The sequence below is a fragment of the Macaca thibetana genome, chromosome 4, assembly GCF_024542745.1.
Source record: "Macaca thibetana thibetana isolate TM-01 chromosome 4, ASM2454274v1, whole genome shotgun sequence".
Lineage (NCBI taxonomy): Eukaryota > Metazoa > Chordata > Mammalia > Primates > Cercopithecidae > Macaca > Macaca thibetana.
In genome coordinates, this window is record NC_065581.1 from 146,391,508 (window position 1) to 146,413,562 (window position 22,055).

General features: G+C 35.5%; 1 protein-coding gene across 5 annotated transcripts in view; it reads left to right on the top strand.

Annotated features, from left to right (window-relative positions):
* The window catches only part of FAM184A (family with sequence similarity 184 member A), a 128,083-nt gene extending 106,977 nt beyond the window's left edge, over positions 1 to 21,106 (top strand). Inside the window, exons 10-19 of one of the 5 annotated variants that reach the window (XR_007725178.1) lie at positions 428 to 640; positions 1,247 to 1,400; positions 6,213 to 6,340; positions 7,033 to 7,217; positions 7,667 to 7,813; positions 14,052 to 14,169; positions 16,199 to 16,303; positions 18,985 to 19,187; positions 20,077 to 20,171; positions 20,757 to 20,841. Coding sequence is in view for 4 of the 5 variants with exons in the window: in XM_050788742.1 (XP_050644699.1) it covers positions 428 to 640; positions 1,247 to 1,400; positions 6,213 to 6,340; positions 7,033 to 7,217; positions 7,667 to 7,813; positions 14,052 to 14,169; positions 16,199 to 16,303; positions 18,985 to 19,187; positions 20,757 to 20,838 (1,335 nt within the window). In the remaining variant the exon portion in view is untranslated. Of the gene's footprint in view, positions 1 to 427; positions 641 to 1,246; positions 1,401 to 6,212; positions 6,341 to 7,032; positions 7,218 to 7,666; positions 7,814 to 14,051; positions 14,170 to 16,198; positions 16,304 to 18,516; positions 19,188 to 20,076; positions 20,172 to 20,756 lie in introns of those variants that run through there. The other 4 variants (XM_050788742.1, XM_050788746.1, XM_050788743.1 and 1 more) reach the window with 4 other exon arrangements.
* Positions 21,107 to 22,055: the final 949 nt, after the last annotated feature.

Below are 22,055 nucleotides of genomic sequence, written 5' to 3' on the forward strand. Positions count from 1 at the left end.
TCACAGTCCTATTTCACTTTACTGCTTTACAAATAAGTGGTTTAACTATTCATACTCTTCCTTGAAGTGACTATAACCTAACGAAAATGTTAATTGTCTTATGTTTTTATTTCATATTATGAATTTTTATTGCAACATAACATGGGTATTTATATCTAAATGTGGGCTGCAGTGTTCTTTAGACAGTCTATAAACAATATAACTAAACTATTTTCAGAATAATTACAGAAAGTAAAATTTTAAATGGTGATAGTAAATCACCATTTTTTTTAATTTTTGTGATATATTTTAGAATGTTTTAAATGGAAATATTAAAGCAGTTATTTTACTATCATTAATATCTTTGAAGTGCTTTTCCCCCTTTGATGGATAGTTTGTGAACTATGCCTTGTATTTATTCTTCATTGTGTACCATTCTGGGACATAGATTTCCTTGCTGAAACAGAATCTGGAGATACAGCTTTCCCAGTCTCAGACTTCTTTGCAACAACTGCAAGCCCAGTTTACGCAAGAACGACAGCGGCTTACGCAAGAGCTTGAAGAATTAGAGGAGCAACATCAGCAAAGACACAAATCATTAAAAGAAGCACATGTCCTTGCATTTCAAACTATGGAAGAGGAAAAGGAAAAGGAGCAGAGAGTAAGTTTTATGTGGCATACGTTCAAATGTAATCCAACAGCCTAATAATAATTAGTTACATTAAAAAAAAAAAGATTTTCTATTTTTTGAGACAGGGTCTCACTGTGTCACCCAGGCTGAGGTGCAGCAGCATGATCATAGCTCACTGCAGTCTCAACTTCCTAGACTGGTGATTTTCCCACCTCAGCCTCCTGAATAGCTGGGACTATAGGCGCACACCTCCATGCCTGACTAATTTTTAATTTTTTTTGTAGAAACAGGTCTCACTATGTTGCCCACGCTGGTCTTGAATTCTGGGGCTCAAGCAGTCCTCTCACCTTGTCCTTCCAAATTGCTGGGATTACAAGGGTGAGCCACTGTGCCCAGCCCATTCAATATATAGACAAAATACATTGAATCAAACTGGTTTCATGGTGATTTATTTATTCTACCGAAATGACCCTAATTATTTTTTCTAATGTTGATTATCTTATGTCTAGTTTTCTTGAAAATGAACCTAAACATTTTGTATTTCTTAAATAACTGAGTTTTAGTAACTGTTTTCTATTTTGTTTGCGTTTTCCTTCCTATATTCTAGCATAATAATTTGAATTTGTCTTGTTCTAGGCTCTTGAAAATCATTTACAACAGAAGCATTCTGCAGAGCTTCAATCATTGAAAGATGCACACAGAGAGTCAATGGAGGGCTTCCGAATAGAAATGGAACAGGAACTTCAGACTCTTCGGTTTGAATTAGAAGATGAAGGAAAGGCTATGCTTGGTATTTTGAAAAGATTACAATCTTGTCATATTCATATGTACATTTTTAACATTTTTTAAATTCAACATAGAATCACCAAGTTTTATTTTAAAATTTTGAAACATCAAAACGAATATCTAAGTGTATTGCATATTTTATTTGAAGTTACCGGATGAATAGACAGGACACGAACAGTAAAGTGAATTCCCCTCAGCTGTCTCTGTACTCCAGCTATGCAAGCAACACCGCTGGTACTCTAATCTGTCCTTTTTGGACTAAGTGGACTCAGCACATTGAGGTGTTCCAGAAATCAATCACTGCCCAATAGAAAGGGCATGGAGCCACATGTCCTGAGACTGCATGGTCATATGGTTTTTTCCACTTCAAGATTTTGTTTTAATGGGAAAAGTGAGGATTAGGTCTGACTTTTCTGTTGAGATATATATTTCTTTGAGATTTCTACCTATGAGGTGTTCACATCATTACTTTTTATAAGGAGATAAGTTGAGTTTTGAAGAAAAACTGGGTATGTATTTAAAGATTTGTTTTGGGTTTTGTTTTTTAATGTCATTCAATAACTTTTTATTCTTACCATCTCATTTTTCTTCTGTTTGGCTTTATTCCAAATTCTCCTAATATTTTTAACATGTTGTCATACTTCAGTGGCACACTCTTTCCAAGTAGGAATTTGGAGCAAAGAAGACTGAAGTGTTATCAATATTTTGGGCCTCAAAGGGAAAGCCATCTGACCCTGTTTCTCATCTATAATGTTGCTTGGAGTCCCAGACGAAGTGGTTAAAGCTCTCCTCTTCCTCCTTTAAAATCCGCTATGACTGCTAGCATGAAAATCAGGTTAAATGTAGACATTTGTCAAAGATTTGTGGAAAACCTGTTCATGTGCTAGAGATTGCTGAGCAAGGAGAATTAAAAAATGAACTACTGCCCTGTCTTTGCACAGGAATTGCAAGGAGGTAGCCTTTATAGAAATGTGGCCAAAAGGGAATACACATGTTTCACAGCTTTGTGAGGTCAGGCAAAAACAGTCCTAGTGTTGGAACTATTGTTGTTTAGTCCATTGAAACATACTCCACTAAATATGATTTAAATACATCTTTGTTAGCCGGGTGCGGTCGCTCACACCTGTAATCCCAGTACTTTGGGAGGCTGAGGCAAGTGGAAATCCTGAGGTCAGGATTTTGAGATCAGCCTGACCAACTTGGTGAAGCTCCATCTCTACTAAAAATACAGAATTAGCCGGGCATGGTAGCTGTAATCCAAGCTACTTGGGAGGCTGAGGCAGGAGAATCACTTGAACCTGGGAGGCCGAGGTTGCAGTGAGCCGAGATCGCACCATTGCACTCCAGCCTGGGCGACAAGAGCAAAACTCCCAGCAGTTGCTGGGTCATATGGCAGCTGCATGTGTAATTTTGTAACAAACTGCAAAAGGTTTTCTAGCGTGACTGTACCATTTTACGTCCCTACTAGCATCATATAAATTTTGCTCACATCCTCATCAACATTTGATGTTGTCATTATATTTTATCCTTTCTGATAGGAATGTAGTGATACCTCATCATTAAAACTGGTTTTAATTTGCGTTTCCCTAATGGCTCATGTTATTGAGCATTTTTCATGTGCTCATTTGCCATCTGTATATCTCTTTTCTGATTGGATTGTTTACATTTTACTGTTGCATTTTAAGAGTTGTTTATATATTGTAGATACTGGTCCTTGTTGGGATCCTTCAATTCTACATTTTGTCCATTATTTCATTGAAACTACTCTCCCTGAGATCACCAGTGAGCTTTGAACTTCCAAATCCAAAGTATTCCCACTTACTAGCTTTCATCTTATTTGCCCTATCTTCAACATTTGAGCCCTTTGACCACAACCTTCTTGAGTATTTTTTCCTTGATTTTCATAATAATATACTATACTTACTATATTCCTACTTTTCTGACCTCTACTCCTTCATCTCATACACTGTCCTGTTTCCACACACATCCATCAAATATTAGTATTTCCCAGGATTCAGCTCTATCTTGGTTTGTTTTCTATTGCTATAGCAGAATACCACAGACTGGCTAATTTATAAAGGAAAGAGGTTTACTTGGCTTATGATTCGGGAGGCCAAGAAGTCTAAGATCAAGTAGCTGGCCACATCTGGTGAGGGCCTTGTGCTGCTTCGTAGCTTGGTGGAAAAGTGGAAGCGGGGAGAGGGCCTAAGCGCTAGAAAAAAATGGGGCGGAGCTCCTATGCTTGCTAACCATTCCTGCAAGAAAACCATTAATCCCTCCTAATGACCTAATAACCTCCTAAAGGCCCCACCTCCCAACAGTGCCACAATGACAATCAAATTTCAACAGTTGTTTCAGAGGGGAGAAACCATATTAAACCACAGTAAGCCCCCAGTCTTCTGGTCTCTTTTTTAATCTTCAGCCTTTTCTGGGTTTATTGCATTCACATCCGTGGTTGCAACCACCATCTATGTACTGGTGGTTCCACATATTCATTTCTAGACCACACCTCTCTTCTTGTACCTTAGGTTTCTATTTCTTACGCATTGTTAGACAGATATTCTAACTTCTACTCAACATTTAAAAATATGAACCCACTGTCTCCCATAGTCTAAAATGTGTTTATATTCCTGTACCTCCTATTCTAATTAATGGTATCACTGTTTACCCACTTGCCAAAACCAGGAAAATGGGAGTCACAATCGACTTTTTTTCTTTTCTTTTTTTTTTTTTTTTTTTTTGAGACTGATTCTCACTCTGCAGGAATATAGTGATACCATCTCAGCTCACTGCAACCTCTGCCTCCCAGGTTCAAGCAGTTCTCCTGCCTCAGTCTCCCAGGTAGCTGGGGTTACAGGAGCCCGCCACCACACCTGGAAAATTTTTGTATTTTTAGTAGAGACGGGGTTTCACCATGTTGATCAGGCTGGTATCAAACTCCTGACCTCAGGTGATCCACCCGCCACGGCCTCTCAAAGTGCTAGGATTACGTAAGCTACCACACCCGGCTGACTTTTTTTCTTTCACTGCCACATCCTATCTGTTACTCCCTCTCTTAAACATTTCTTCTATTTGTTTCCTCTTCTTTAGTCCTCTGCCATACTTTGGTTTTGGTTGTATCATTTCTCACCTGGATTATTGCCATAACCTTGCAGATCTCCTTTCACACAGTATATTCTCTAAACTCCAGTCAGCGTAAACTTTGTAATGCTCAAATCTCACCATGTGGCAACCCACTTCAAATCCTTCAGTGATTCCTCATGTCCTACCTCAGTGCGTGTCAAGGTTTCCCACTGAAAAAGGCCTTAACACCAGGGGAAACAACTTATGCTTTACATGGCGGTCTCAAGAGGAGCTTGAATTGGCTAGCTACAAGCACAGCTTGTCTTTGAAGTCTCATGTTTTCACTTTAAAATTTATAAATGTGTATTTTACTCACTTAAATCTGTTTATATAATATATAATTAATGGATTTTCCAAAAATCTTCAAGTAAAATTCATGTTTCAGAAGATGATCAGGTTCCTTCACGCATACCACCAAACATATCCAAGTTTGAGAACTATGAGCCTTAGGTTAAAATAAAACACATTTTGTACTAAAACTTTCTCCCACTAGGTTCCATTTTCTTTACAGTATGACCATGTGCACTGTGGCCTCCTGCCATACCCTCTTATAGTTTGCCAGACAGACCAGGTTCTTTCTGTTCTATATATGATATCCCATGATATCCCTTCTTCCTGAATACTTTTTCCTTCTCTATTTGGAGAACTCTTACTTGGTCTTCAGACAGTTACTGTGACAATTCCCTTCCCCAGTTTCCCTTTCCTAGAACATTTGAGTTCTTCCAGTACTGTGCTTTGTCATACCTAATAGTCATCTCTGATACCCTACTTAGTTTTCCGGCATAATGTCTTCCCCTCAACCCTATGCAGTTATAGAGATACTGTCATATTTCATTCCCCCTTAGAATAGTGCCTGGCATTCAATAAATGTTTATGGACTGTATGAAATAATCCCAAACTCAAATGAAGGTGATGACCTTCAAATCACTAACAACACTGACCAGCCAGGCTCCTTTAGGGATATTTTTGAAGAATTCTTATTTGGGTGAGAAGTTGCCTCCTAAATATTTGTTATGGTACCATTAAACTCTAAAATTTTATTTATTTATTTATTTATTTATTTATTTTTTTGAGATGGAATCTCACTCTGTCACCCAGACTGGAGTGCAATGGCGTGATCTCGTCTCACTGCAACCTCCGCCTCCCAGGTTCACGCAATTCTTCTGTCTCATTCTCCTGAGTAGTTGAGATTACAGGCACCCACCACCACGCCCGGCTAATTTTTTGTATTTGTAGTAGAGATGGGGTTTCACCATGTTGGTCACGCTGGTCGCGAACTCCTGACCTCAGGTGATCCACCCACCTCGGCCCCTCAAAGTGCTGGGATTATAGGCATGAGCCCCTGTGCCTGACCAAATTTTATTATTCTAATAGTGAAAGAGATGGATTAAAAATACTTCATCTCCATTAGCACTTTACCTGCATACTGAAAGCATGTATAAAAATGCCTTGATCCACTTAAACATTTGAAATTTTTTATATCCTCATCAAAGCTAGATTAACTTTAAATTCATGATAGTATATTGTAGTCTATAATATTTAAATTTGTGAGTTTGTAATAATCTATTAATTTAATGGACATACACAAGTGTTCTGATTTTTAAATAATTTTTTTTACTTCTATAATTTTTATCTAAAGTATTGATAATATTTTTTTAAAGGTACCAAACGTATTTTTGCCTTGCAATTCCAGCTTCCTTGCGCTCAGAACTCAACCATCAACATGCAGCTGCAATTGATTTGTTACGGCATAATCATCATCAAGAATTGGCAGCTGCTAAAATGGAATTAGAGAGAAGCATAGACATCAGCAGAAGACAGGTAAGTAAGAGATTCTGTACTGTTTGAATAGATTGAATGTTCATAATTTTCTGAAAATTATTTTGTAGTAACTCTTATTTTCACTGGTTATCACATTCTATTTATATTGAAGAGCTTTATTTAATTTTTTTATTTATTTGAGACAGAGTCTCACTGTGTCACCGAGACTGGGGTGGCACGATCACAGAAGGGAGCTTAACTGTCAGATAACTGCTAGAGCAGCACTAAACTAAGTCTGCTTTTTAAGCCATGTGATGAGTGTTCTTTTGGGAGGGCCTCCTTAGATGCACTTTCTAGATTCTAGGCAGTGGTGCCACAATTATTCTTCAAAATCATGTAAAACTTACTGAGAATGTAAGAGCCCTGTGTTCTAATCTCAACTCAGCCACTGGTTATAAATCATCTTTGAGCATTGGTTTCCTCATCTGTAAAATGAGAGAGATGTCCTTTGACCTTTTGGGTTCCTTGTAACCTGACATTATTGAAGCTATATCCATATACACACGTATATGTGTGGAAAGAGAAGAGGCCTTGAGGTTTTCTCACTTCAGCAGTTGGCTTTTGAAGAAGCAGTGTCAGAATGATTACATTTGACATTCCAGTGTGTCATTTTCTTTCCCGCAGATAAACACAGAAATCAAATATGTAGAAAACTTCTAAAAATTACTTTTTTTTTTTTTTTTTTTTTACAGAGTAAGGAGCACATGTGTAGAATTACAGATCTACAAGAGGAATTAAGACACAGAGAGCATCACATCTCTGAATTGGATAAGGAGGTTCAGCACCTTCATGAGAATATAAGTGCCCTAACCAAAGAACTGGAATTTAAGGGGAAAGAAATTCTCAGAATACGAAGTGAATCTAACCAACAGATAAGGTATGCCATTAAGTACAACGGAAGGAATATGCAGTGTCATCTGAAAAACTGTTGTGCTGATATTTAGTAATCTATGCCTATTTTTGTGACTAGACTACCTCTCTAGTAAAATATTGAAGACCACTTTTTACTTTATTTGATGACTATATTATAATCTAGAACACAGATGAAATGTTTGTATCTTGAATGATATACATGTATTCATTCACTTTGGAAATTGTATATAATTAACTGAAATCTTTTAAAAATGTTATTTGAAAAAGCATTAAAGGAGACAACTTTAACAAAGCCAGAAGCTTATAGCAGAAAGTAAGTAGCTTAATTTAGGCTGTTTACATTAATTTTCTATATATTATACCAAAAACCATTTCAAATCTGGTAGAATAATAGAAAGTTTTGAAAGCTTGACTTCAGAGTAACATTTTCTTAACTAAAAATAAATCAAACAGGTTGCATGAACAAGATTTAAACAAGAGGCTTGAAAAAGAGTTGGATGTCATGACAGCAGACCACCTCAGAGAGAAAAATATCATGCGGGCAGATTTTAATAAGACTAACGAGCTACTCAAGGAAATAAATGCAGCTTTACAAGTGTCGTAAGTTATATTATATAAGAAAATTCATATGTGGATACTAAATTTAGGAGCGCTGTGTTTAACCTCAGATTAGCTGTTATTTTGACTCTAATAGAAAGGATACTTCAAAAAGAAAATTTTAGTGCTGTGTTACAGATGGTAATTGCAGTGCTATATGTTCTTTAATTAGGATGAGGCAGTTGACTGATGATGGTCACCCTGATTTTGGTGTTTGCTGTTATTAGAGGTGATTTTTAAATCCTTTTGGGCCAAGTATGAGCTCTGGTATCTGCCTTGTATAACAGCTCATAACCTCATGCTTTTGCAGAAATGGTTTACAATAGACTCAGTTCCTTGGCTATCCTTTTTCCTGGCATCAGTGATATTCCTCAGACAGAGACTGAAATCTTGGCGTCCCCCACTTCATGCTCTGAAAAGCATGGTCACAGAAAGAATAACATCAGTCTATCTGTGTGTCCTGTCTCCTTAGGAATGTTAAAAGAGTAAAGGTTGTGTCCTTGTTTTTCCTTTATTCTGTTGCATATGGTTTTGCACATTATGAATCTTCAGTAGGTAGCAAAAAACTTAGTTTTTGATTTTATGATCATTTTTAATAATCAAAAAATTAGTATTTACTTTTAAGTAAACTACCTGCTTTGCTAGACCCTCCTTTCATTGTAATGCTTCTACTTGGGTCCATGCTAACCAGCCATGTTTCTTTTTTCACCAGAAACCTACTGCCAGCAGGTAATTACCCCCTAGCTTTAGGTGTTTACTCCTTTAGTTAAAAACAAACACATATCAAATTGATATTTGACCAGCACTATTCAATAGATTGTCTGTGATAATGAAACTGTTTTGTATCTGCTTTGTCCAGGTTAGTAGCTTCTAGCTAAAAATAGCTATTGAACACTTGAATTGGGGTTAGCATAACTGAGGAACTGAATTTTTAAATTTCATTTAATTTTAATTAATTTAAATGTAAGTAGCCATATGCAGACTAATGGCTACAATGTTGTAAAGCATAGTTTTAGACAATTGGTTGTTTCTGTTCCATATCCTTAAATGCAGCCTGCTTGGATCTGCTGAATGGTTTGGGTTTAGACAGGTAATGAGCAGGGAGAGTTGGTTCCAACTTACGGAGCTGTGGGAAACAATATATGAACTGTTCCCAAGGACTGGGGAATTCTGTTGAAGTTTATTCTCAGCTGCACCCTGGCTTTAAAACTTTGAAATCAGAAGAGTCCTGTAGATTCCTGGAAGGCGGTGGTAGTAGGGGCTGAAAGGACATGGTGCAGCCTGCCGCTGAGGAAGCTTGGGGGCAGATACACCTTCTCGCTTCAGCTCCTGCCCCAAATCCTGTTGAACTCCCTTCCTGGAGAGGGAAGGGTGGGGCAACACATGTAAAGGATGGGAAATACCCCAAGTCTGTAAGTATTGTAGAAATGGTGATGAGTTCTATATTGCTTATGGAATGACGATTATTAGAAATCCTGTTCTCTGGTGCTGAAAGTTAAAGTCTTAGATTTTCAGAGAGTTCTGTAAAAATTTTATTTTTCAGTGATATAGTAGTAAAAACTTTATATCTAATAACAATGTCCTGATTCTGGTTTCTTTTAGAAACAAATGAGAGAATGGGCTGTTTAATTTTTTTTATCTGAATGATTTACTCTGTAAGTAAAGAAAGTTTAAGCTAAATGAAAACATTCTTTACAACTTGAGGTAATGGCCGATTTTTTAATATGCAAAAAGGTGGTTCTGAGATTATTATTGATTGTTTAGGTTTATTTCACAGAAGATGATTTCTTCCTGAGAGAAATGTTGAGTTTCTGTACTTAGATTTAAATAGGTCAGTAATCCCCAATTGAAAAGAAGCACTCCGTCATACCTGAATTACTAATTTTTTTTAAGTTTTGAGTCCTTTCATCTATAATACTCAATTAACTTTTGTTGTTGTTGTCCCTTGATTATTAATTTACCATTCAGATTATTTTTGTAAGTTTTGTGAGGTATAGAAGTAGTCTTGTCACAAATCAGAGTCTGTGCAGAATTTATGGGAAAAGAAGGGTTCAGCGTTACAATGCTTCAACTGGTATATTTCCTTTATTTAAGAGTTTAGAAAATGATGATATAATAGAGTTTTTTCATCTTTATAAAATTAAAGTCCTAGGATATATGTGTGCATAATATACTATTGTTTGGTTATGAAACGATAGTATACTATTTTTGGTTCTAAAATTCACTGATTTTATTTTTTATCCTTTTTTTTTTCTTAGCCAGACTATAACTTGGAAACTTTGTATACAGCTTTTTAGGCATTTGTAATTTAGTCCTGTGTTGTTCATGAATCACAGACATTGACCTGTATATTGTCAGAGTCAAAGAAAGCAGGGCACGCATGCCTGGTGAGAATCCATCAGTGGCCCTAATTAGTAATTTTATATGTTCTACTTCTCCTTTCTCCTTTTTTTCCCCTTTCTCTTCTCTCTTCTATTGCTTTTAATGGAAATCCATAAAATTTGAGTAAAAGGCTACACTTGTGTGGTACTCTCAAGGCGGCATTTCCCAGGCTTTCATCATTCATATACATCCCTGGGAACTGGGTCATTTCTGGCTACGTATATTATTTTGTTAATATTTTTAATTGACTTATTTTAACTTAAATATTTAACAGGAAAACTTGGTATCACTACAGTAGAACATTTATCACTACTGAAAATGTTATCCTGTATTCTAAACAGAAGCTAAGCTATAATTATATAAATGTAAATTTTGTGCAAATAAAACAATGTTATTAGATTCTAGCTAGCATTTACGCTGAAGGCCTGAGTGTTGTGAACTAGAGTAATGAACATAAGTTATGAAGGCCATTTAAGATACATAGACCCGGCTGGGCACAGTGGCTCATACCTGTAATCCCAGCACTTTTGGGGGGCTGAGGCGGGCAGATCATCTGAGATCAGGAGTTCGAGACCAGCCTGGCCAACATGATAAAACCTCGTCTCTACTAAAAATATGAAAATTAGCCGGGTGTGGTGGCAGACACTTGTAATCCCAGCTACTCGGGAGACTGAGGCAGGAGAATCACTCGGACCCGGGAGGTGGAGGTTGCAGTGAACTGAGATTGTGCCATTGCACTCCAGCCTGGGCGGCAGAGCAAAACTCCATCTCAGAAAAAAAAAAAAGTATATGTGTGTGTATATATATATGTGTATATATATGTATATGTATACACCCAAACAATTTTTTTTCTTGTGATTAGGAAGATTAAAGAAGAACAAACTTAAAAACAACTGTATATCCAGGAACAAAACCAAACACCGCATGTTCTCACTCATAAGTGGGAGTTGAACAATGAGAACCTATGGCACAGGGAGGGGAACATCACACATCGGGGCCTGTCGGGGGATGGGGGGCAGGGGGAGGGATAGCATTAGGAGAGATACCTAATGTAGATGATGGGTGCAGCAAACCACCATGGCACATGTATACCTATGTAATAAACCTGCATGTTCTGCACATGTATCCCAGAACTTAAAGTATAATTAAAAAAAAAAAAAAAAAAACTATGTTACCAGTTGTTCACACCTGGACTAAATTTTAGAAGCAGTGCTGGTTACAAGGGTTGCTTGCGGCAACTGAAGAAAAGAAAAATATTGACTAGTCTTGGCTTGAAATGGATATTGGAATAGTACCAAGTTTTCTTTCTATAAGAATTTTGAAAGACTAGTAATTATTGAAATATATTTGCAAGTTAAATCTATATCATATTACTTGTTCTCTCCTTTAATGCTTTCCTGTTTGTGTTTACATGGGTTATGTTTTTTCTATGTGTAATCAATTATATTTTCCCATTTAATATCCAGATATTTTTCTTATTAAACATTTTTGGTGATGTAAAAATGTTGTATTAGTCCGTTCTCACGCTGCTAATAAAGGCATGCCCGAGACTAGGTAATTTATAAAGGAAAGAGGTTTAATCGACTCACAGTTCTTCATGGCTGGAGAGGCCTCAGGAAACTTACAGTCATGGTGGAAGGGGAAGTAAACACATCCTTCTTCACATGGTGACAGGAAGGAGAAGGGCCAAGCAAAGGGGGAAACGATTTGCCCTTATAAAACCATCAGATCTTTTGAGAACTCACTATCATGAGAACAGCAGGGGATAACTGCCCCCATGATTCAGTTACCTCCCACCAGGTTTTTCCCATAACACATGGGGATTGTGAGGACAAAATTCAAGATGAGATTTGGGTGAGATACAGCCAAACTGTATCAGATATTTTATAGAGAAGATTAACTGATAGTAATTCTGTAGGCAAAGGATGTTTAAGCTAAGAACAAAACACTGCAATTTGGATTCAGGGGTAGACCTTTATTATGCAAAAAAAGTGGTTCAGAGATTTTAACTGATCACTTTAGATTCACTTTACCTTAACTTTTCAATTAACAAAAAGATAGAAATAATAGTTTTAAATAAGGCTTTAAATTTAGTTGCTTACCATTTATACCAAGTATTCTTGCTCAGCTGCGGGAAGCAGTTCATAAATCTTGTACTTTGCTTTTAATGATAAAAGAAAGTGCTCCAGTGACATCTTGTGGTTTCTCCAACATAAAACCCAAATTGCTATTTCTTTTACTAGATTAGTATTTCTTGACTTTCTTAAAATCTTTGCCCATAAAATACGTAAGAATTAACTCTGCCATATTGGGGAAAAATGCAAGGTCACTTTATGTGAGTAAACAAATCACATTATTTTTCACTTGGTCTTTATTGTCACAAAAGAACAAAAGTAAAGATAGTGGAACTTAACACGTTGTACAGCAAAGTTGTGCAACCCACGGCCCGCAGGCCATATGTGGCCCAGGACAACTTTGAATGCGGCCCAACACAAATTTGTAAACTTTCTTAAAACAAGGTAAGATTTTTTTTTTTTTTGAGATTTTTTTTTTTAAGCTCATCAGCTATCGTTAGTGTATTTTATGTGTGCCCGAAGACAATTCTTTAAATGTGGCCCAGGGAAACCAAAAGATTGGACGCCCCTGTTGTACAACTTACCTCACACTGATCTGACAAACTCCCAGCTGATCCTGAGACGATGACTTCCTCATTTCCTCATCACCTTCATACCTCCCAACACCCTAATTGAGAACTTTAGCCAGGGGACTGGATAGAGAGCCTAATACATTATCTCCAAATCTTTAGCTTGGGCTGAATTTGTGGAGGGATTTTACGGTACTCAAATACACTGAGATTCAGGTACCTCTCTAGGGTTTTGGGTGGGAATAGGAGTATATAACTGACTTCTGGAAGACCAGATCATCTACAAGTTACTCAGTATTCATGAGTGAATAATTTTTTCTAAGAATCTTTATTAACCATAATTCTATTGAATAATGTTATTGAAATTCTGTTTAAGTTCTATCCTTTATATCCTGAAAACAATAAGATTTTTTAATTGTTCTAATTATTTGCATTTTCTGAAATTGAAAGTGCTTTTTCTGAAACTAAGCCAGCAGTTTCCATTTGTATTCTCTTCAGTCTGCCCCATCCTATATTCTTAGACTCAGCAGGATATGTCACCTGCTTATAAAAAGTGGCCTCTATTTTAGTGATCAGGGCATTCAGGCCTATTACCACCTCATATCATTCAGTACAGAATAGGCTTAGAAGGGCACATAATTTTTCTCTTACCTGATGAACCTTTTTTTCAGTTTGTATGTACTGGCTGATAATATAGAATTTTAAACCTTATTTTCTGTAAACCAGGAAAAACTGCTGTCATACATGTGTGTCCTTTTTCTTTCATCTGTATTTGTTTCTTGTCCTTTTTATATGTTACCAAGTCTTGTGTTATCACACAGTATTATATTGTGATAAGCAGTTGTAATAGTAAGCCTGCCTTTCTAGTATCAAACCTGTATTTGTCAGGTTAGTATCATTCAACATATAATTTCTTCTGCAGAGCTTATCTCCAAATACTCCTCACCTCTTCTCCAAATACTCTGGAATGACCTAAAATGAGTGACTTCTTCAGAAAATAACCTGCAAAGCCTTTCATAGTACCATCTACCCTTTAAAGCCTTTAGTGTAACTACTGCTCTTGAAGCAGTCATGTCATTATGCTTAAAAGTTTTAAGGAAAAAAGAAGTTGTTGGATTTTTGTGTGTGTTCAACTAGACTAATTTTTTTAATGTGGGTATTACAGAAGAATGTATCTGAGTGATATCAGTGAGCTAAAGTCTTTCTTGTTTTCAGATTAGAAGAAATGGAAGAAAAATATCTAATGAGAGAATCAAAACCAGAAGATATACAGATGATTACAGAATTAAAAGCTATGCTTACTGAAAGAGACCAGATCATAAAGAAACTAATTGTAAGATGTTTTGGTTTTAGTCTAACCATGTTAGTAATCAATAGATATTGATTGGGAAAATATGGGACAGTCTTTTTAAGTAATGCTAACTGAAAATAGAAAACACAGAACGTGTGCATTGTGATTGAAAGTTTATTGAAATGTTTATGAATAAATATAAAGTAATTTTTAAAATTTAAATTTGGCATTAGGGGAAGGGAATTGTACGTCTTTCATATTTTTAAAAAGAAAGTCTTTTTGATACCTATTGAATGTTTAATAATATGTCACTGCCAGTATACAATTAATATACCATTGAAGTGTGTGTATGTATGTGTGTCACACATGTAGAATTAGGATTGGCTAGCAAAGAAAAGCCAGCACATTCATGCATTAGCCTGTATTGTACACTAACGAGTTGAGCATATTGATTTCCTAAAATGTGTCCTAGCAAACACTAATCCAGAATTTTTACTCTATAGAAAAAGTGTTCCATAGTCTAGCCTCAGAAAAGTTGCATGCTTTCTCCTGGAAGGTCAGTAACGCTGAGGTTCTCTCTTGGAAAGTCAGTAACACTGGGTTCTTAATGACTCTGAAGTTTATCAGCTAAAAAAATACAGATTTAACAATGAATATACTCTTTAACGGTTCATATCTTCAGCAGACGACTTTGGACCGTAGCATGCAAAAAGAGCATAAGAGCAACATGTATTTCTGAAGTCCTTTTTCCTCAATGCATCTCTGTTTGCATTTAAGAGAGGCAGCCTGTTGTCTGAGACTAGAGGTTCCTGCTGAAAGCAATAGGTAGTACATTGGCGATCACAGGTAGAATCCAGGAGCAGGCTTTGGAGAGATGAGCGTGTGCTGCTTCAATCCACCAACCACCCAATTTTCTACATATTGTGAACATGAGCACAGGCCTTATAGATTGCTCCATCTGATAGCAGCAGACTCATGGCACATTATATTTCACACATGAAATCAGCAAGCATAGTAAATGTATTGAAACTGTGTTCCATATAAATAGCTATTAATTCCCAGTTCTTACTGAGGAGATGTTATCATTATATTTTATCCTCACAGCAAATACAGTAAAGCAACTTTCCAAAGCAACACAGCTCACCAGGGAAGAGCCAGGATTGTAGCCAAGGGTTGTTCCATACTCCTTCCACAACAGCGTGATTCCATGGACTGTGAGGCACATAGGTCGAGACAGTGGTGACTAAGAGAGGCATAAAGAATTCTACTAGATTTCACTAGAATCTAGTTTTGCTAGAGCACAGCCCTGCATTCTCCCACACACTGTTGTGTTTACTTATGGCCTTCCCACATTCTGCTTACTTAATTAGCATATCGTGTTGGTGAAGCCAAAGGTAAAGGTTTTATCTCTAGATGGGCCTTCACTTTTTCCCTGTTCTTTGATTACCATTGCTATCATAGATTAATATCTCAGATTAGATGCAATCGAATCTATTTATAGTACTGAAGAATAATGAGGCCAGATATGATGGCTCATGCTTATAATCCCAGCACTTTGGGAGGCTGAAGCCAGAGGATTGCTGAAGGCTAGGAGTTTGAGTCCAACCTGGGTGACGTACTGAGACCCTACCTCTACACACACCAAAAAAAAAAAAATTGCTGGGTATGGTGAAAAACGCCTATAAAAAGAAATAGAAATAAAGATTAATGATATACTGTCATCCTTATCTGTGGAAATAATTCAGTCATGCCCAGAGCCCCATTAATGTGAGTTAAATCTGCCCAAACTGCATAGCCCTGTGAAACAGAGTTGGGACCAAATAAAACATTTAGGTCCACTCTTGAAGGAAAAGGGTCAAGTGCTTGGGTATAGGGTTTAAAAGGTGTTGAAAACTTATCCCCCAACATTCCTTAAGACAGCAGCAATCAGGTCTAGAACTCTTTAAACAAAGTACATAAATCTTCATTCAGGTTTTATATTAAATTTTAAATGAAATGGCATTTATACATTTATGTTTTTAAAATATTCCATAGAAAATATTTAAAAGATGTTTATAATTCTTTTGCATAGGAGGATAATAAGTTTTATCAGCTGGAATTAGTCAATCGAGAAACTAACTTCAACAAAGTGTTTAACTCAAGTCCTACTGTTGGTGTTATTAATCCATTGGCTAAGGTATGTGCCGTAAACACTGTAGAATAGGAATGTGGTTTAAAAGTTGGTTAAAAATATGGTGAAAATATTTGGAGCAGCATAGTTAGATAAAGCTCCCAAAAAATGTTTTCTTCTATTTAATAATCTAGCCCTAAAACTTATGAATTATTTGTATGTTCATTTTCAGAATGAAACTCTGAATAATGCTCATATTCCTTTAAATATATTTTACCAATATTATAAAACTTGGTTCTACCTTTTTTTCATATTTCTAAAGAAAACTAACCTTCTGACTCTTCTTAAGAGTATTTCTTGTCATTTTCTTATTGCTCACAATCTTCTGCTTGTGGTCCAGAAAGAGACTCCAGCCCTGGATACCCAACAGCTGTTGCTGGTTTAAGGCCTAACATCTTAATGGACCTTGGGTTGGATATGTATTTTGTTGCCTAACAATCATCAGAGAACGGCTTTACTTCTCTCAGCCTTCTGACTGTTCTTTTTGGTTTGGTTTGTTTTTTTGTTTTTGTTTTGGAGATGGTGTCTCACTATGTTGCTCAGGCTAGTCTCAAACTCTTGGGCTCAAGCGATCCTCCTGCTTCCAGCTCCCGAGTGGATGAGATTACAGGTGTATGCCACTTTGCCCGGCTTTCTGACTGTTCTTAACAATTAAAATTGAATATGACTTATTTTGATACTTGTTACTCTCTTGGGACAAATAGAAGAGCCTTGAAATAGACATGACCAAGTCTTATAAATCTTTGTACCCCAGCTTCCCATGGCTCCAATCATGTTTTGGGTATAGTCGGTATTCAGTAAATATTTGTTCAGTTGCAAAATTTCATCATATTCCCTATAAGCCACCACAAATTATTCTATGAATAAAGCAAGTAATAAAGAATAAATGATTATATATATACATATATATATTGGCTTCATAGGAATTATGAATCTTATGGCAGAAATCAATAGCAGAATAAACAAAAGTGATAGTTCCAAAGCTGTTTTTCAAATTCAGATTTTATTAAGTTTCATGTCATGCCTAATTTTTATTAGGCCTTTACCCAGAAATTTTCCTTTCCTTTCACAGCTCATAAGACTTCTCTGTTAAGAACACGGAATCTATCCTTCCTTTACAAGTTAAAGTGTTCCAAACTTTAAACGTGAATGTTTTCTAAAATAGAATGACTGGAGAGGCATGTAGCTGTATCTCAGAGTCTGAAATATTGCCTGGCAGATAGAAAGCTCTGAGTGAATAATTGGTGAATGAATAATTATAATTAGTTTTAGTTTTTAAATTCATAATTTAGGGTTAAATAATATTTTAATTATAAAGCAAGATTATGAGGTTTGTGGAAAAAGATATACTAAAAATACTCCTTTTATTTATTTTATTGGAATTAAATTTTTTAGCTGCAAAATGATTACTGTAGAACTTTACCAGTGTTCTTTTGATTTCTTAAAATAGAAACCTTAAGTAGGTTTAATTATGCCCTCTGGTGACTACAATAAGAAAATGCAAAAGATACATCTTTGTAAGAACTTTCAAACTACTTTTGACTCCTAATAGTGACTTTAGTTTTCACAAATAGTTCTGAAGAAGCTATTATTATTATTTTCTTTTTCTGGTTATGCTAAAATAAGATTTTTGTCAGAGACTCTACAAGTCACAGAATATGACAGAAGAAAATGTTTAGACAATAAGATAAATATAAATAAAAGTTCCGTCTTGTATATTAATTGCATTTTTCCCAAACTCGAGTTGTTTTCCAAAAAAGCTTACAAATTTAATTAGTATACATCTAATTAGTAAAAGATGAGAATATTCTAAATATCTAACAACATGTTAATTTTTACTTCTCATAGCAAGATGATGATCATTGATTCTAGAGATGTGAATAAAATACTTTGAGACTAAAGTTCGTGAATTGCAAGCTGATAGATTTTGATAATCTACAGTGGAATTTGTCTTTTTATCTGTTAATTTTAAAGTCACATTTAAATATCAGCCGATTACTATTGTTTTGTAACCTTTAAATTTTAAAAAATATGAGCCAATTAATATGGAAATTAGACTTAATTATGAAAATAAAACTTTCCCTCTTCAGAAAGATAGATGTCACAGTGAATTTAAAACTAGATTATTTCTCTAAGTCAGCTTTAGGTCTTTAGTAGAAATGTGCAATTTGTTTCAAACTACATTGCCAAGCATTTTCTCATTCCTTTTTTTTTTCCAGGCAAGAACTGCCTCCCTTTGACAGATGGCTAAATTTCATGGACCTCTCTTTTAAAATTATGCTTAACTTTTACCCCTTCTCCTAATTTTAGCCTAAATCCATTTAACCTTCTATCTGCAAGACTTGCTTTCTCCCCCAGCCCTTTTCCCCTTTTCTTCCCAAAAGGGTATTCTTTACCCCTTGGCACTCTTTTTACCTTCTCTCCCATTCCTCGTGAATGACTCCTGAATGTTTCTTCCTCAGTCTTTCTGTCCTGGTAGCATGTCTGTCTCTGAGGATTCCATGTAGATAAAAAATTACCTCCAAGGATTCCCAGACCACAGTTTGGGTAACACTGGTTAATTAACATCTTAATTTAACATAAAGCTTCCAAAATTTTCCTATGCCAAATTTCTATCTTCTACCATTCCTATTTTCTCATTTGTCCGCATGCAGGGACTATCCTCACATGTATTATTTTTAATGCAGCAAAAGAAGAAGAATGATAAATCACCAACAAACAGGTTTGTGAGTGTTCCCAATCTAAGTGCTCTGGAATCTGGTGGAGTGGGCAATGGACATCCTAACCGCCTGGATCCCATTCCTAATTCTCCAGTCCACGATATTGAGTTCAGCAGCAGCAAACCACTTCCACAGCCAGTGCCACCTAAAGGGCCCAAGACATTTTTGAGGTGAGACCCGTCTCACCAATGTTTTTTTCTTTTCTTTTTTAACTTGAGAAATTTACCTTCTTACATTGCAGAAATCACTACTTTAAGAACAACCTACGAAAACTTACTATGAAATATTTTCTTCAAAGTATATTTATCACCTCTCTAGAGAACTTCCTTTTGACTGTGTTAAAATTTTTTTTCTAATTTCTGGTCATCAGTCAATTTTCTAAGTACTTGAAGAGGTGTTAATGTGATTTATATGGTTAGAATTTTAATATTATGCACAATTACTTTATTTTTAGTGTTGTCACCAATTTTTAAATTAACAATTCATCCTTATTGTAGAACTTTAAAATAATTTTTTGTTTACTAAGTGCTTTTTATTTTTTATATATGTTTATTTTTTCTCTTGTTTGCCAGGATTATTTATAAATACATATATATGCTTATTGTCAAAATAAAAACATACACAAACTCTGGGAACTTAAATATACTTATGCAAAAACTAAATTTAGAAAAAATAAATAATTTTTAAAATTTCCATTCCATTTTAAGTTACCTTGCAGTTGTTGATTAAATGTATTAGCAAATTTTGAATGAAATGCAAATTTCATTAGAAATTTAGCCATTAGATAAAGTCAGAAAGTACTGTTGTTTTATGCTCATCTTACTATTACTGATTTTTTGCTGCTTTACTTTTTTTTCTTATTCTTACTAAATCTTAGCAGTGTCACTAGTAATAGTCTTACAAGTAGGCAGGTTTTTTTAGGCTAAGTGATTAATGACATAGTTAATGATTAACAAAAAAAAAATAGCAAGAATGAAAATTAGTCAAATACACCTCTGAATTTGTCTCCTGCTAAATATTTTGTGTTGCTTATTTTCCCTTGTGCATGGGTATGTTCAGGTATCAATAAGATGCATGTGCATGAGCTCAAGGAACATGACTACTGGAGTTTCCATTACACATTGTTGCGTGCCTTGTAATTTTCCCCAAAGACGGTAGGGATTCTTTTGTTTTCTTAAGTAGCCCAAAGAATCTTTAGTTAGAATTAAGATAAGTACAAACGATATAACATCAATGATGGGGGGAAATTATGTTTTTAATGTACTCCCTTTCCTAAAGTATTTGCATAGGGAATTATGAAATGAAAATTTAATAGAAAATGCACATAGTAAAAAAAATACTAGTTACTTTAGTTATATTTAAGGACACATCTGTAAAATCAACTAAAAGAGAAAAGGTGCTGAAAGAGAGGATCATTATTTTATTCTCTCTTATTTCCCACAATTCTTACTGAATTTTTTATTCAAAGAAGGTGACATTTTTGCAGTTGTTTTTTGTTTTTTTGATTGTTGTGATGTGGCTCCTCCTGAACTGACTTCATTTGAGCTGCTGATGCACTCTTATGCTCTCATGGAGTGGAGAACCAATTCTAGTGTAGAGGGAATAGCAAATCTTTAAAACACGACTTACAACATGGGGAACCCGTTGTGGTAATCTATGCTGATGTTTTATGTGCTTTTGCCTTCATTTTGCAAAATGACTTAATGCTGGGTTACATGTCTCTCTTTTTATGAATTCAGTCCTGCTCAGAGTGAAGCTTCTCCAGTGGCTTCTCCAGATCCCCAGCGCCAGGAGTGGTTTGCCCGGTACTTCACATTCTGAAAGAATTGTGTTGACACAGCTCTGTATGGACTGTTACTGAGAGCATGACTTTATACAGATTGATATGTAAATAGGCTTTCCTATGTCAAACACTGTGAATGAGAAAGTCTTTGTCTCTCCAATTTGAAAATGCACTGTATTTCCTGTGATATTTATTGGAATCATTCTATAAGGTACTATATGATGTGTGTAATTATAACTGTTATTTTTATTTGAGATGGAAGAGGCTTTAACCTTTGTAATTACTGCATAATAAATTTTGTTAGAACAAAAAATAATGCTTTTTATTTTTTTCTAAGTTTGCTTTAATTTTTAAATATTTCTTAATTCCAGGTAAGACTTGTCAACAAATTTTACTGCATTATAATCATGTCATATCAAATTATTTGACTTCAGTAATAATAACAAAATCAGGATAGGGAAATAGAAACCCTTGTTCCATTACAATGTGTAATTTTAACTAAATTGTTATCTAAATTTACAAAGCTAGAATGAAAGTGCTCGTGTAAATTGTGGACTTTCAAGTATATGAAATACTGTTGACTTTTAGGTGTTCGTTGTGGTTTTCAGTTTTGATAGTTGAGATCTAGAACTGCAGTACAGTTAGTATCTATAATTAATACTATGTTTTATGGCCAAAAGTCACTGGGTAAGGAATAAATAGTCAATTTGATTTTAATTTGTCTTAAAAGCCAGTTTGATAGTTTTCTAAATTGGCATAATTAATAGGGAGTGAGACATAAGGATCTGGAGCTCAGGAATAGAAAGACTGAGCTATAGATGTTTTGGAACATGGCATGTATGAGATAGAGAAAGCCACAGGTGTGGATGAGAACAACAAGGAAGGGGGTTGAGGATAGAACTTTGGGAGAAACCAACATGTCAGGAACAGACAGGGTTTGAATGAGAATGAGAAGTAGAGTTACAGATCCAAAAAAGCATAGTGTCCTGGAAGAAGAAAGTTTCAGAGAGACCCAGCAGCCAGCCAACAATGTTAAATGCTATAGGTATCAGGAAAGGGAAAAAATGAAAAGTGTCCATTGGCTTTGACAACTACAAGATGGTCTTAGCAAAAGCAGATTCAGAGTAACAGTGGCAACAAAAGCCAGATTCTAGGAAAAAGGGGAATGGAAGTCAAGGAAGTTGAGACAGTGAGTAAAAACCTCTCTTTGAAAAAAACTTAGTAATACATGGAAGAGGAAAGAGAAAGTAAAGTC